General features: G+C 37.6%; 1 protein-coding gene across 10 annotated transcripts in view; it reads left to right on the top strand.

The window, feature by feature from the left end:
- Positions 1-8,492, top strand: part of ryr1a (ryanodine receptor 1a (skeletal)) — a 53,470-nt gene extending 44,978 nt beyond the window's left edge. For 6 of the 10 annotated variants that reach the window (XM_035990887.1, XM_035990884.1, XM_035990886.1 and 3 more), the window contains 18 exons: positions 385-390; positions 2,515-2,596; positions 2,694-4,015; positions 4,286-4,368; positions 4,799-4,958; positions 5,072-5,158; positions 5,307-5,576; positions 6,087-6,217; positions 6,360-6,402; positions 6,484-6,617; positions 6,702-6,762; positions 6,887-7,033; positions 7,116-7,250; positions 7,357-7,513; positions 7,741-7,805; positions 7,884-7,984; positions 8,118-8,169; positions 8,323-8,492. In XM_035990887.1, the coding sequence (XP_035846780.1) occupies positions 385-390; positions 2,515-2,596; positions 2,694-4,015; positions 4,286-4,368; positions 4,799-4,958; positions 5,072-5,158; positions 5,307-5,576; positions 6,087-6,217; positions 6,360-6,402; positions 6,484-6,617; positions 6,702-6,762; positions 6,887-7,033; positions 7,116-7,250; positions 7,357-7,513; positions 7,741-7,805; positions 7,884-7,984; positions 8,118-8,169; positions 8,323-8,418 (3,132 nt within the window). In that variant the 3' untranslated portion in view covers positions 8,419-8,492. The remainder of the gene's footprint in view (positions 1-384; positions 391-2,514; positions 2,597-2,693; positions 4,016-4,285; positions 4,369-4,798; positions 4,959-5,071; positions 5,159-5,306; positions 5,577-6,086; positions 6,218-6,359; positions 6,403-6,483; positions 6,618-6,701; positions 6,763-6,886; positions 7,034-7,115; positions 7,251-7,356; positions 7,514-7,740; positions 7,806-7,883; positions 7,985-8,117; positions 8,170-8,322) is intronic. The other 4 variants (XM_031319965.2, XM_031319964.2, XM_031319961.2 and 1 more) reach the window with 1 other exon arrangement.
- Positions 8,493-12,179: the final 3,687 nt, after the last annotated feature.

Genomic DNA, 12,179 nt, shown 5'->3' with positions numbered 1-12,179 from the left:
CTCCTAAATGTATACTGAGCTGGGAATTTATGGATGACTAACACAGAATTACTTTCCTGTGCACTGTCCTTCTTGACCTGATATTTTCACATAAGTATCAGCTGTTCTGTCTTGCAGTCATCATATTTGAAATACTATAGTAAACCAGTGAACAGGGGATATTTTAAATGTGTAATTCCAAAAAGTAAACTAATCATAGAATATGTAAAAGATATGATGTATTATTTAGTGTGTAAATATATACTAGCCCAAACATTGTTTTACTGTCAAACGGAAGAAAATATTTGTCAAACACAAGAGTATTTGAAAATGTAATTTTTGTAATTGTTTAACAACTGAATAATTTATCTATTATTTAAACTGTCTTCCACATGGTCAATGCAGGGTAAAGTATGTATCCATTTTATTTATCTATTGATGTGATTATTGTGTTTACTAGTTTTTAATTTATTCAATGTTGGTTTCCCTTATCAGGTAGTTTTATTCCCACCTGCTTTTAAAGATGAAATAATAATATTTGATTTGAAATCTCTTAATTAGGGGTTTGTATATTATAGAAGGTCTAAAATGGCTGCATTAAAACAAACCATTTGGTGTGTCACAATTAAAAACAACTCATTCTGTTGTGAAAGACAAAAAGCTAAATGCATTGCCTTTAGATTTGTTTTGCATTTAATTAAGACGCATTAATGCATACTGTACATAAAAACAAAAAAAATGTGTATTGTAATTAACATTGTTTATTTGATTGATTTGTTTTAATTTATTAGCATTTGAAATCTAGCAGAGAAAACAGAACTCAGTGAGAGCCTAGCTGTATCTTTCCAAACTAAACTGAGCACAAGGTAGAAGGTGGAAGGTTTTAAAAGGCAGATGCTTCAGCGCCACGTTGAGTGATCAACACACACCCCAATTGATGTCAACCAACACAAAGCTTTTTTTAGGTCAAGTCATTTGATCAAATACACACTTCACAAGTTACTATTTGTGAGCAATCTTGTTGAAAGGCTTTCTTTTAGAATAGCTACATCAGATCATTTTTGAAAAGTCACCAAGATGATTGTATTTGCAACTTATGTAATGCTTAAATGTTTTGCAATAAATAAAACAAAATGCAATAAAAACTCAAATATGATCTTAAACTATTATATGCCACAGATAAATCATTAAACCACATATATGACCTTTTTAAATACATTTGGGAATGTATTTTTCTCCCTGAAACAATACAACTATTATAACAGAAGTTCAGGATTTTTAAAAGCAGGTCAACAATTTACTTATGTCTCATAACTCATACAGAAATATGAAAAGAATGTATTCCGTGAGACCTAAACATTCCCCATTCTGCAGTTACACATTACTGTATCTATATCTCAAAGCACACCAAATTACTGTGAAATTCTAGTACAAATGTCAAATCAAGACTTTATATAGAATACTGAATATGAATTTTCAGACACAGTAATATTCTTTTTACTACAAAGCGTTTTGCCTTGTTAAGCGATTACCGGTATTATGTACAGCGTGATCATTTTAAAATCAACAATATTGAAATTGACAACAAACATTGTTTTCTTTTGCTAAATCACATAATCCATAACAAAAAAAGCAGGTGACTACAAAACTTCCTGAGAGAGGGACTGACTTTTAACCTACACTGTTGAAATATACACTTATTTGGTGTTGGAATATACATTTTAATGTGACACCCACTCTGTGTGCACACATTTAACAGGTGTTATGATTCTGTTGCCATTTTCATTCACTAATAAATAACCTAAAGTAATATGCTTTTTATTTGTGTTGTTTTGTGGCTTCTGGTGACTTTGGTTATAACACTATTTAAGCATTAACATAACATTAGTATATATTTGTATAGTAGGCTAATTTAAAGTAGTTTAATTTTTGTTACTTCCCCCTATATGCCAAGATGTTCATTCTGTGTCACAAAAGCTTCAGCCATTAAATCTAATGCTCACTGTCATGGATATTTAAACACTATTCAGATAGGAATAGTTGACATTTACCTTGTGTTTGTATTTCAAAAACAAAAATATAGATATAGTAGTATACTACTACTACTACTACTACTACTACTACTACTACTACTTATAATAATAATAATAATAATAATAACAATACTATTATTATTATTATTATTATTATTATTAAGTTATCAACAAATGCATTGAAACCAGATTTGTAAAGCTGGAGGAGATTGATTAAGTTTAGATTCTGACATTCAAGTTTTTCTAAACCATTTTTACAAATTCTCTCAGCATGAGGGTTTGGTTATTTAACTTCTTTTTGCAGCACCGTCTTTGTTGTGAATGTAAGTTTAAGCAACACACAATATCTTTACTAAATGTTAAAATAATTTTGTGCAATAACTGTTGACACTTTGGACTTGTGTTTCCACTTCACCAATGACTATAAACCCCTAATGTTTTGAAATTATTTGAAATCTGTTGTCATTACTGTAAGATCTTGTGCATCTTTTTACGGACACAGGACTCCAGCCAGATTGGTCTGCTGAAGGAGCTTCTTGACCTACAGAAAGACATGGTTGTTATGTTGCTCTCACTATTAGAGGGTAAAAGAGTTTTATCGTATGTTTAGTTTTTCAGCAGTTTTTATCTCTGTTTTGTCCTTTTAAAATGTCTCTTTTAATTTTACTCTGTATTATTCAGGAAACGTGGTAAATGGTACAATTGCCCGCCAGATGGTAGACATGTTGGTAGAGTCCTCCAGCAACGTGGAGATGATCCTCAAGTTCTTTGACATGTTCCTCAAACTAAAAGACATAGTGGCTTCGGATGCTTTCCGTGATTACGTCACAGACCCTCGAGGGCTGATCTCCAAGAAGGACTTCCAGAAGGCTATGGACAGTCAGAAACAGTACTCGCCTTCTGAGATCCAGTTTCTTTTGTCCTGCTCAGAAGCAGATGAGAATGACATGATCCACTATGAGGAGTTTGCCAATCGCTTTCAGGAACCTGCCAAGGACATTGGATTTAACATCGCAGTGCTGCTCACCAATCTGTCTGAGCACGTCCCCCATGACACCAGGCTACAGAACTTCCTAGAACAAGCAGATAGTGTGCTGAATTACTTCCGCCCATTCTTGGGCCGTATTGAAATAATGGGCGCCAGCAGAAAGATTGAGCGCATCTACTTTGAAATTAGTGAAGTAAACCGCAAACAGTGGGAGATGCCCCAGGTCAGAGAGTCCAAACGACAGTTTATCTTTGATGTTGTCAATGAGGGCGGTGAATCAGAGAAGATGGAAATGTTTGTCAACTTCTGTGAGGACACCATCTTTGAGATGAATATAGCCTCACAAATTTCAGAGCAGGAGGAAGAGGGAAAGGGGGAAGAAGATGACGAAGGAGATGAAGGTGGAGGTGAGGGAGGACCAGGAGGGGGAGCAAGTGGAGGAGGTGATGAGGACAGTAATGGAGAGGAAGGGCAGCCTGAATCAAGCTCCGCCTTTGCAGATTTCATAAACAGCATGGTAAGCTTCTTCAGCATTTTCACCTTCCGTAACCTTCGCAGACAATATCGCAGAGTGAGAAAGATGTCCTTCAAGGAGATTGTGGTGGCTTTGTCCACATTTTTCTGGACCATCCTAATGAGTATACTGCACTTCATTTACAATGTGTGCAAAGGCTTCTTTATGATCATCTGGCAAACACTGTTTGGAGGTGGCTTAGTGGAGGGAGCTAAAAATATCACGGTGACTGAGATTCTAGCAAGCATGCCAGATCCCACGCAGGATGATGTGCATGGAGATGGACCAGGGGAGCCAAGGACAGGTGAAGAACAAGACACTGGAGGTGTAACGGACAGTGGGGAGACTGGGAGTGGAGAGGAGGAAGAGGAGGATACCCAGGAAAAAGAGGGTGGCAGGATACCAGGTATTGATGCTCCAGGTGGACTTGGAGACATGGGTGTAGAATCACCTGTTGAACCTCCAACTCCTGAAGGAACTCCCATAACAAAGAGAAAAGTGGTGAGTTGTATGCTCCTTGTGTGAATAACATATATGTATTAACTAATTCACTAGGTGGTTATCAATCCCATTCTTCAGTGGTTAGCAATCCAGTTTTAAATTCACGCTACTCTTTTTATTGACAGATCCCTGAACCTAAGACAGAAAAATATCAAGTTTTGTACCATATATTTGTTAAACAGAAAGGAAGAAAATTTGAAAGAAAGATATAAAGAGGGAAGGCTAAAGCATTGGTGATTATTATGTTATTATTTTTTTTTTGTTATACAGCCACCAGAAGAGACTGATGCTAGCCAGAAAACGCCTGAACCTGTTCCTGTAGAGGAACCTCCTCCAGAACCTGAAAAGGCTGAGTAAGAGTCTTGACTTGTTTTTTGTCTACATTAGGTTGCTCTCTACATATCTTCTCTCTGTCATGGTTCTAGATAACCGTCATGCCTTTTAAACCAAGATAATATACTGTAGATAAGAATGTTTTAATCATATGATTTTGGGATGTAATGTTTGTGTTCTGATCATTTCCATGCAGCAATTTCTTGTGCCAACTCCCAAAATACTGAACCATCAACAGTACTACCAGTATATAATGTGCAGTACACTTAGTATTACTATAAAGTATTGGGCCTCTCTGTAGGGGATGTGGAGAGGAGAGACATAAGCAGACCAATTGCAAATTCAGAGGGTTGAACATCTGCAGCAGTAACAGCCTTAGATCATGATCTGATTTTGATGTTGATGAATAACAGAAATAAAACAATGACCCCACTGTGTTCTGGTTGTCAGTGTTGAAACTGGAGAGAAAGCAGAGAAAGAATCCCAGAGCAAGGAGGAAGAACAGCCAGAAGAACCAAAGAAATCTGCCCAAAAAAAGGAAAAGAAGCCGAAAAGGGCAGGAGGTTTTCAAATCTGGACTGAACTGGAAACCCAAAGAAATAAATTTATGGTGACACATTTGCTAATATTTGTTTCAGAATTGATTTCCTCGCTTAAACTCAATGTCACTCTGCCCTTACCACCTCACCAATCAGCTGAAAAATATTCTTCTCTGATTTGTAGAACTACCTCTCCAGAAATTTCTACAACCTGCGTTTTTTGGCTCTGTTCCTCGCATTTGCCCTGAACTTCATTCTGTTGTTCTACAAGGTAAAAAGATAGTATTGTATTTAAATGATTATGTGGCACTTGAGTGCTCAATAATGCACTCCATTTTCCTTAGTGTTTGGTGCTTGTATCAAATAATTGATCCACAGTACCAAGCTGTCTTGTCTGTAAATAATTCTGTTCTGTTTAGGTGTCTGACACCCCACGTGAGGGTGAGGAGATGGAAGGATCTGGACTGTCGGAGGGAAGCGGGCTGTTCGAAGGCTCTGGGTTCTTTGAAGGCTCAGGGGAAGAGGCTGAGGGATCTGGAATGAATGAAGGAGATGAGGATGAGGAAGACGTCCCAATTTATTTCTATTTAGAGGAGAGCACTGGCTACATGCAGCCCACATTGTCCTTCCTTGCTGCCCTGCATACAGTCATCTCCTTCATCTGTATCATTGGCTACAACTGCCTCAAGGTATGATGGGCACACAGTAAAAACAACTGTTGATTTAGTGAGTAACATTTGACACTTTTGCCCAATAAAAAATATAGACAGATCTTTAAACTATGACCCATGTTCTTGCCTTATACTAGAAGTTGATTCCAAAATATACCTCAATATACCTCAGTTTATTTTTAATAATAATATAATTTATACTGTTTATTGATCCCCAGTGGGGAAATCACTACACACAGGCCTGAAAATACACACACATGCTCAGGACCTATTCATGCACAAATGGAGAGTGAGTGGGCTGCCAGTGCTGGACCAGCGCCCTGAGCGGTTGGGGGGGTACGGTGCCTTGCTCAAGAGCACCTGGCAGTGCCCAGGAGTTGAACTGGCATCTCTCCAGCTACCAATCCACACTCTGTACTTTGGTCCGTACTGGGACTTGAACCAGCGACCCTCCGGTTCCCAACCCAAGTCCCTACGGACTGAGCTACTGCCACCCAATTTTATATCATTTGCAATTATTTTTGTCAGATTCCACTGGTGATCTTTAAAAGAGAGAAAGAACTTGCAAGAAAGCTGGAGTTTGACGGCCTTTACATCACTGAGCAGCCTGAGGATGATGACATTAAGGGCCAATGGGACCGACTGGTCCTGAATACACCGTATGTGAATAAATAAATAATTTGTCTCCTATCAGATTCTTCTTAATAGTGTCAAGATTAAGTAGGCGCACAATAAATTAATTTCATACCAATAGGTTTTCTTTCTTAATTTAATCAAAAAATAATGTCCCTTTTTTCACAGCTCTTTCCCAAACAACTATTGGGATAAATTTGTCAAAAGAAAGGTGAGTTGTGTTTAATTTTGGTGGTTTTAAAATGGGCTCTGTAAAGCCTGTTAATGTGTAATGTGTAATGTCCGTGTTCAGGTTCTGGATAAGTACGGAGACATTTATGGCAGAGAAAGAATCGCTGAGCTCCTGGGTGTTGATTTGGCCTCCCTGGATGTGAGCCAACAACATGAAAAGAAACAGGAGGAACCAGACAACTCTGTGTTTGCATGGTAAAGTACACATTTAACCAACACAAATTAGATATCATTCTTCAAAATTTGAAATTGATATCCACCAATATTATATTTCTTTAGGTTGACATCTATTGACATCAAGTACCAGATCTGGAAATTTGGCGTTGTGTTCACAGATGGTGTAAGCAAACCCATATTTACATGTATATTGCACAATATACTATATGGACAGTGCTATACTATACTTCTGTGAACAGCACCTTACCTCTGAGATCCTTTGTTGATTCCTTGTTTTCTCTTTGTAGACCTTCCTATATCTCTGTTGGTACACAATAATGTCTTTGCTTGGGCATTACAACAACTTCTTCTTCGCCTGCCACTTGCTGGATATTGCCATGGGTGTGAAGACTCTGCGCACTATCCTGTCTTCAGTCACACACAATGGCAAACAGGCAAGTGCAGGATAAACTCAATATTATTCATTTTGCTTCAGTATGAATGTACCAACTCTGTTTTCCTTCTTGTCTCTGCTAGCTCATGATGACAGTGGGCTTGCTGGCTGTGGTGGTGTACCTTTACACTGTGGTTGCCTTCAATTTTTTCCGCAAGTTTTACAACAAGAGTGAGGATGAAGATGAACCAGATATGAAATGTGATGACATGATGACTGTAAGTCACTGTTGATGTAAAAAAAAAAAAAAAAAAAAAAAGTGCACTTTGATATATCCGTGTCTGCACCACTTCCCAAATGATGTGTATTTACTTCACTTTACAGTGTTACCTGTTCCACATGTACGTGGGTGTGCGTGCTGGTGGAGGCATCGGAGATGAGATAGAGGATCCCGCTGGAGATGAATACGAGCTTTATCGAGTGGTCTTTGATATAACTTTCTTCTTCTTCGTCATTGTCATTCTACTGGCCATTATTCAGGGTAAAGACAATGCTGGTCTTGAAGACACTTTAAGAAATATCATTGTCATGTCAGTGGGTACTAACATAAGAGTAAACTTACAAGCAAGGAAAAAGGAACAATGTGAGAATCTTTTGGAGATTTACTTTGACCTGTTGATATAAGGAGGGGATTTTAAAGGTATGTTTGGCACTTGACAGAGTTTTATAAACATGTCTAATTATAATGTTACTGTACAAATACTGTAGGTCTGATCATTGATGCCTTTGGGGAACTCAGAGACCAACAAGAGCAGGTCAAGGAAGACATGGAGGTATAATATTTTCAGTTGACACTTGTAACCAATGTATGCACAACGTGGCTTTAATCCTCATCACTGATTTTTGTGCAGACTAAATGCTTTATATGTGGCATCGGAAGCGACTACTTTGATACAACACCACATGGCTTTGAGACCCACACTTTGGATGAACACAACCTGGCCAATTACATGTGAGTGTACCTCCTCTGTGTGTGTGTGTGTGTGTGTGTGTGTGTGTGTGTGTGTGTGTGTGAGTGAGTGTGCGCGCGCGCGCGCGTGCGCGCAAATGAGAAAATATACATATAACATGTTGGTCCTTTTCAGGTTCTTCTTAATGTACCTCATCAACAAAGATGACACAGAGCACACTGGACAGGTCAGCCTGAATTGTTTTGTAACAGTTTTTTCTATTGGTGTTTTGTTTATTATCAGAATTCCCACTGACTGATAACACAGTCTGCTCTCTTTCAGTTTCTTGTCTCATGCTGTGTCCTCCTTTGACTTCTTGTTCTAACGTGTTCTGTTTTAGGAGTCATACGTGTGGAAGATGTACCAGGAGCGTTGCTGGGACTTCTTCCCTGCTGGAGACTGTTTCAGAAAGCAATATGAGGATCAACTTTCCTAGCCAACAAGTACTTACACAGCATGCGGAGGAAAGATTACAACTATTGAAGCACTACTTGTGTTCATCATTCCTGACAAAACTCACAACAAATTGATTTTGTCATGAAAAACAATTGTCATGAACAATTAACAGCTTGAACATTACCGGTACTACAAACTTTGGTAACTTCCAAGCAGAGCAATATTCAGTACATCAACATCATCTTTAGCAGATGTAATAAATTGCAGTGTCCTTGAGGTGGCTGGCAAGAAACTGCCTGTAAAGACTTTTTATATGCAAATGGTATTAACGCTAAATTGTTTTTTAAGTGTAATCATTTACAGTGGTGCTCATAAGTTTATGAACCTATGCTAAAGTTGACTAAAAAGAGGCATAAAAAAATCATCTTTTGGAAATTGGAAAAATCCAACCTTTAAGGACACTGATTTTCTTTGTGAATGAATAATGTATTATAAATAAATAAATGTTCTTCCTTAAAATACAGAGGGTATAAGTATACACACCCCCATGTTTAATTCCCATAGAGGCAGGCAGATTTTTATTTTTAAAGGCCAGTTATTTCATGGATCCAGGATACTATGCATCCTGATAATTAGAATTAAAATAGACCCACATCATCACGTACCCTTCACCATACCTAGAGATTGGCATAGTTTTATTTCAATTAGCCTAATAGCTGGTTTGATTTGCATTGAGAGATGATTTTATGGAAAGTACCCCATGCCAATAGGTTCATAAACTTATGAGCACCACTGTATTTAATCATATATCAAATTGCATGGAAATGTTGCCTATTTCACCAATTTAGGGAAATAATGGTTTCCATAAATATTTTTTTAATTTGTTTTCCCCTGAGAGGAAGAGAAGATAAAACCACTGTTAATGTGAGAATGTGATAAAGTGCCTAAGCAATAACACAAGCTGCATCAACTACCACATACGTAAAAGAATATAGTTTTTAGAAAGTTGGCTTTACACCCTTCTGTCTTTATATGTAATCAATCATTTTATTCACATTAATTATATATTTCCTTTGTGATTATTGTCACTTTCTCTTAGCATATTTATATTTATTTCACTGTTTAGTTTTCTTCAGATACTGTACCTTATGTTTGATGTTAAATTGTTTTATTTATTGTTTTTCAAGGCAACTTAAAGTCTGTGATGATGAATATATTCTGTAAAAGAATAAACGTCATTGTAATGTGATTTGACATTGATTTAATCTTGTACTTATCAGCCTCATACTGTATGTATATGTATGTATGTGATAGGTGGTGGTAGTGTCCAGCCTGTGAATCCTTAAAATGTGCATCCTAGTCTGTAAAATTTACAGTATGGATTCAATCATTGTTCAGTGAATACATTTTACTAAATTATATAGGTGGTGATCAAAAGGTATTTAAATTACATAGATTGTCAATTGGCACCTTTGCAAATCCACAGAAGGTTATCTACAGTTGAGCTTTATTGACAGCACTGATATGTTTTAACAAATCTGCAGTTTCTTTTCCTTTAAGTTAAGTATGTTATATATGTTTGTGTTAATAGTACTCATCGTTGTCTGACCAGATAACAGCCACACTTTAGGATTACAGTTGACAAGACACTAAATTACACAGGAAAAGACTCAACATGACTTACTTATCTTTTCATGACTGCTTGAAATGTAAATGATAGCAAACAAAAGTACATTTTGGGGCAATAGTGAAGTTCTGGCTACTTATCGTTTACAGTGATGGATTGATTTCATTTACTAATTGAAGTAGATGTTTTAGCAGTGGTTTGCTGGATTTGGATTTCAATGAGAGGAAATGAGCCCAAAAGATTTTGTGAAACTGACACAAAATCACTTTGAATTCTGTATATGTAAAACTGAGTTGATAATAAAGAGAAATATTTAAAGAAAACCGTTGAGAAATGCTGGTAAGTCATTTTACACAGTAACTCTGCACACACTGTAGCAGTTTCTCATCCTAAACTATTTGCATACCAAGCTATTGAACTGCGGCCCTGTGGAACATCCCATCTGAACAGGGATTAAGGCTGAGCATTAAAACTCAGTGAGCCCCATGTGCTTTTCACCCATCCTGTCCTCAAACATTTCTCTCTAAGCCTGGGATACAGTACATTGACTGTTAACATGAGCGTTTTGGGGTTCCACGGGTGCTTAGGATGTATGGTAAGTTGATCCTCTTCTTCACTAAGCAAACATCATTACAGCTGTGGTGACATTTTGTGAGCAAAAATGATTGCCTCTCTTATAACGACCTAGAGGAAGGCTTATCAGTAGATTTTAGAATGTCCAAATTTGAAGTCTGTTCACTATTAAGATTTTATATTCATATTTAATATTTTGTCCTGTTAGAATAAGAACTTTTTTTTTTTTAAGATTATTTTTTGGGCATTTTAGGCCTTTAAGTGACAGGACAGCTGAAGACATGAAAGGGGAGAGAGAGAGAGAGTGGGAATGACATGCAACCTTTGGCTGCAGGTCAGAGTCAAACCCGGGCCCGCCGCATTGAGGAGTAAACCTCTATATATGGGTGCCTGCTCTACCAAGTGAGCTATCTGGGCACCTGTATTTTAGAATTTTAATTGGATTCTGCATCACAGAGGTGTGATGACGTTGATAACTGTGTTTTACATTATTCCAAACTCATGAGAGCTTTGTGCCAAAATGACAAATTAGAACATATTATATTGTTTAGATTGTTAGTCTAATTTAACTATTAAAAAATAATGGTACTTAAAAATATAGAGCATTATGTAATTGTGTGGCAAACCCTGATAAAAACATAATCTAAAGATGATAATGTAGGTGAAAATACACTAAATAGATTCATACACCAGGCTAAATCTCTTGTTCCGATTTGTTTTACCAGGTCTGTTATGTGCTTTAATAAAGAGTTGTTTTACTGTATGTATATAGCATGTGGGATCTAGATGATGATGCTACTGTAGATCATGGTCAAGATTGTCTGATTGGCCAAGCCCTACATCCCCAGTCCCTTGATCCACCAACCATCTGACTGCCTCTAATCTGTGGGGATGATAATAGGACAGAGTGCTCATGCTTTAATCCAGCTGTGCCCTGCTGTCACTGCCATGATGCTGATTCTGTGACCATGCTTAATACTGCAGGGGTAATGATTAGAATTGTTTATCACGGCATCATTTCTCTAACAAGAACTATTTACTATTCAGTATTATTTCCTGATATTTCTGACCTGCCTCTCTTATCCAGGTGGATTTATTTTCAAACAGTGGAATAAGAGGTTTCTGCCTCTAACAGCTGAGGGCAGTCTTCTTGTGCGTGCTGATGCACCAACTCTCCCTGACCAGCTGGTACTGTTGCAGAACAGTTGTGAGGCAATTGTGGAAGGCAAGGAGATCTGGACCTGCCTAATTTACTCTCCGGTGGATGCAGGGATCGCTGCTTTGCCCTTATCCTCCCCTAGAATAAATACCTGCTGCTGCTGCTGCTGACTGAAACCCCTGCAGACTGCAGGTCTTGTGGTCACTTTCTCTAATTACTTTGCCGTGTTCCAGTAAAATCATATAGACTAACTGTCCAGCTATATTTGTGTGGTGCAATTTCACAAATGTACCACCAGTTAGGCGGATAATTCCAATATTTTGGGAAATAAGCCTTTTCACATTTTTGCCAAGAGTTAAATAGATTCATAATCCTATCATATTTGTCTTGTAAATATGAAGCTACAGCATGCAGCTAGCAGGGTGGGGTATCCTGAGGGCTC

The sequence above is a fragment of the Sander lucioperca genome, chromosome 13 (assembly GCF_008315115.2).
Source record: "Sander lucioperca isolate FBNREF2018 chromosome 13, SLUC_FBN_1.2, whole genome shotgun sequence".
Lineage (NCBI taxonomy): Eukaryota > Metazoa > Chordata > Actinopteri > Perciformes > Percidae > Sander > Sander lucioperca.
Note: the sequence above shows the minus strand (reverse complement) of the source record. Positions and strands in the feature narration are given on the sequence as shown.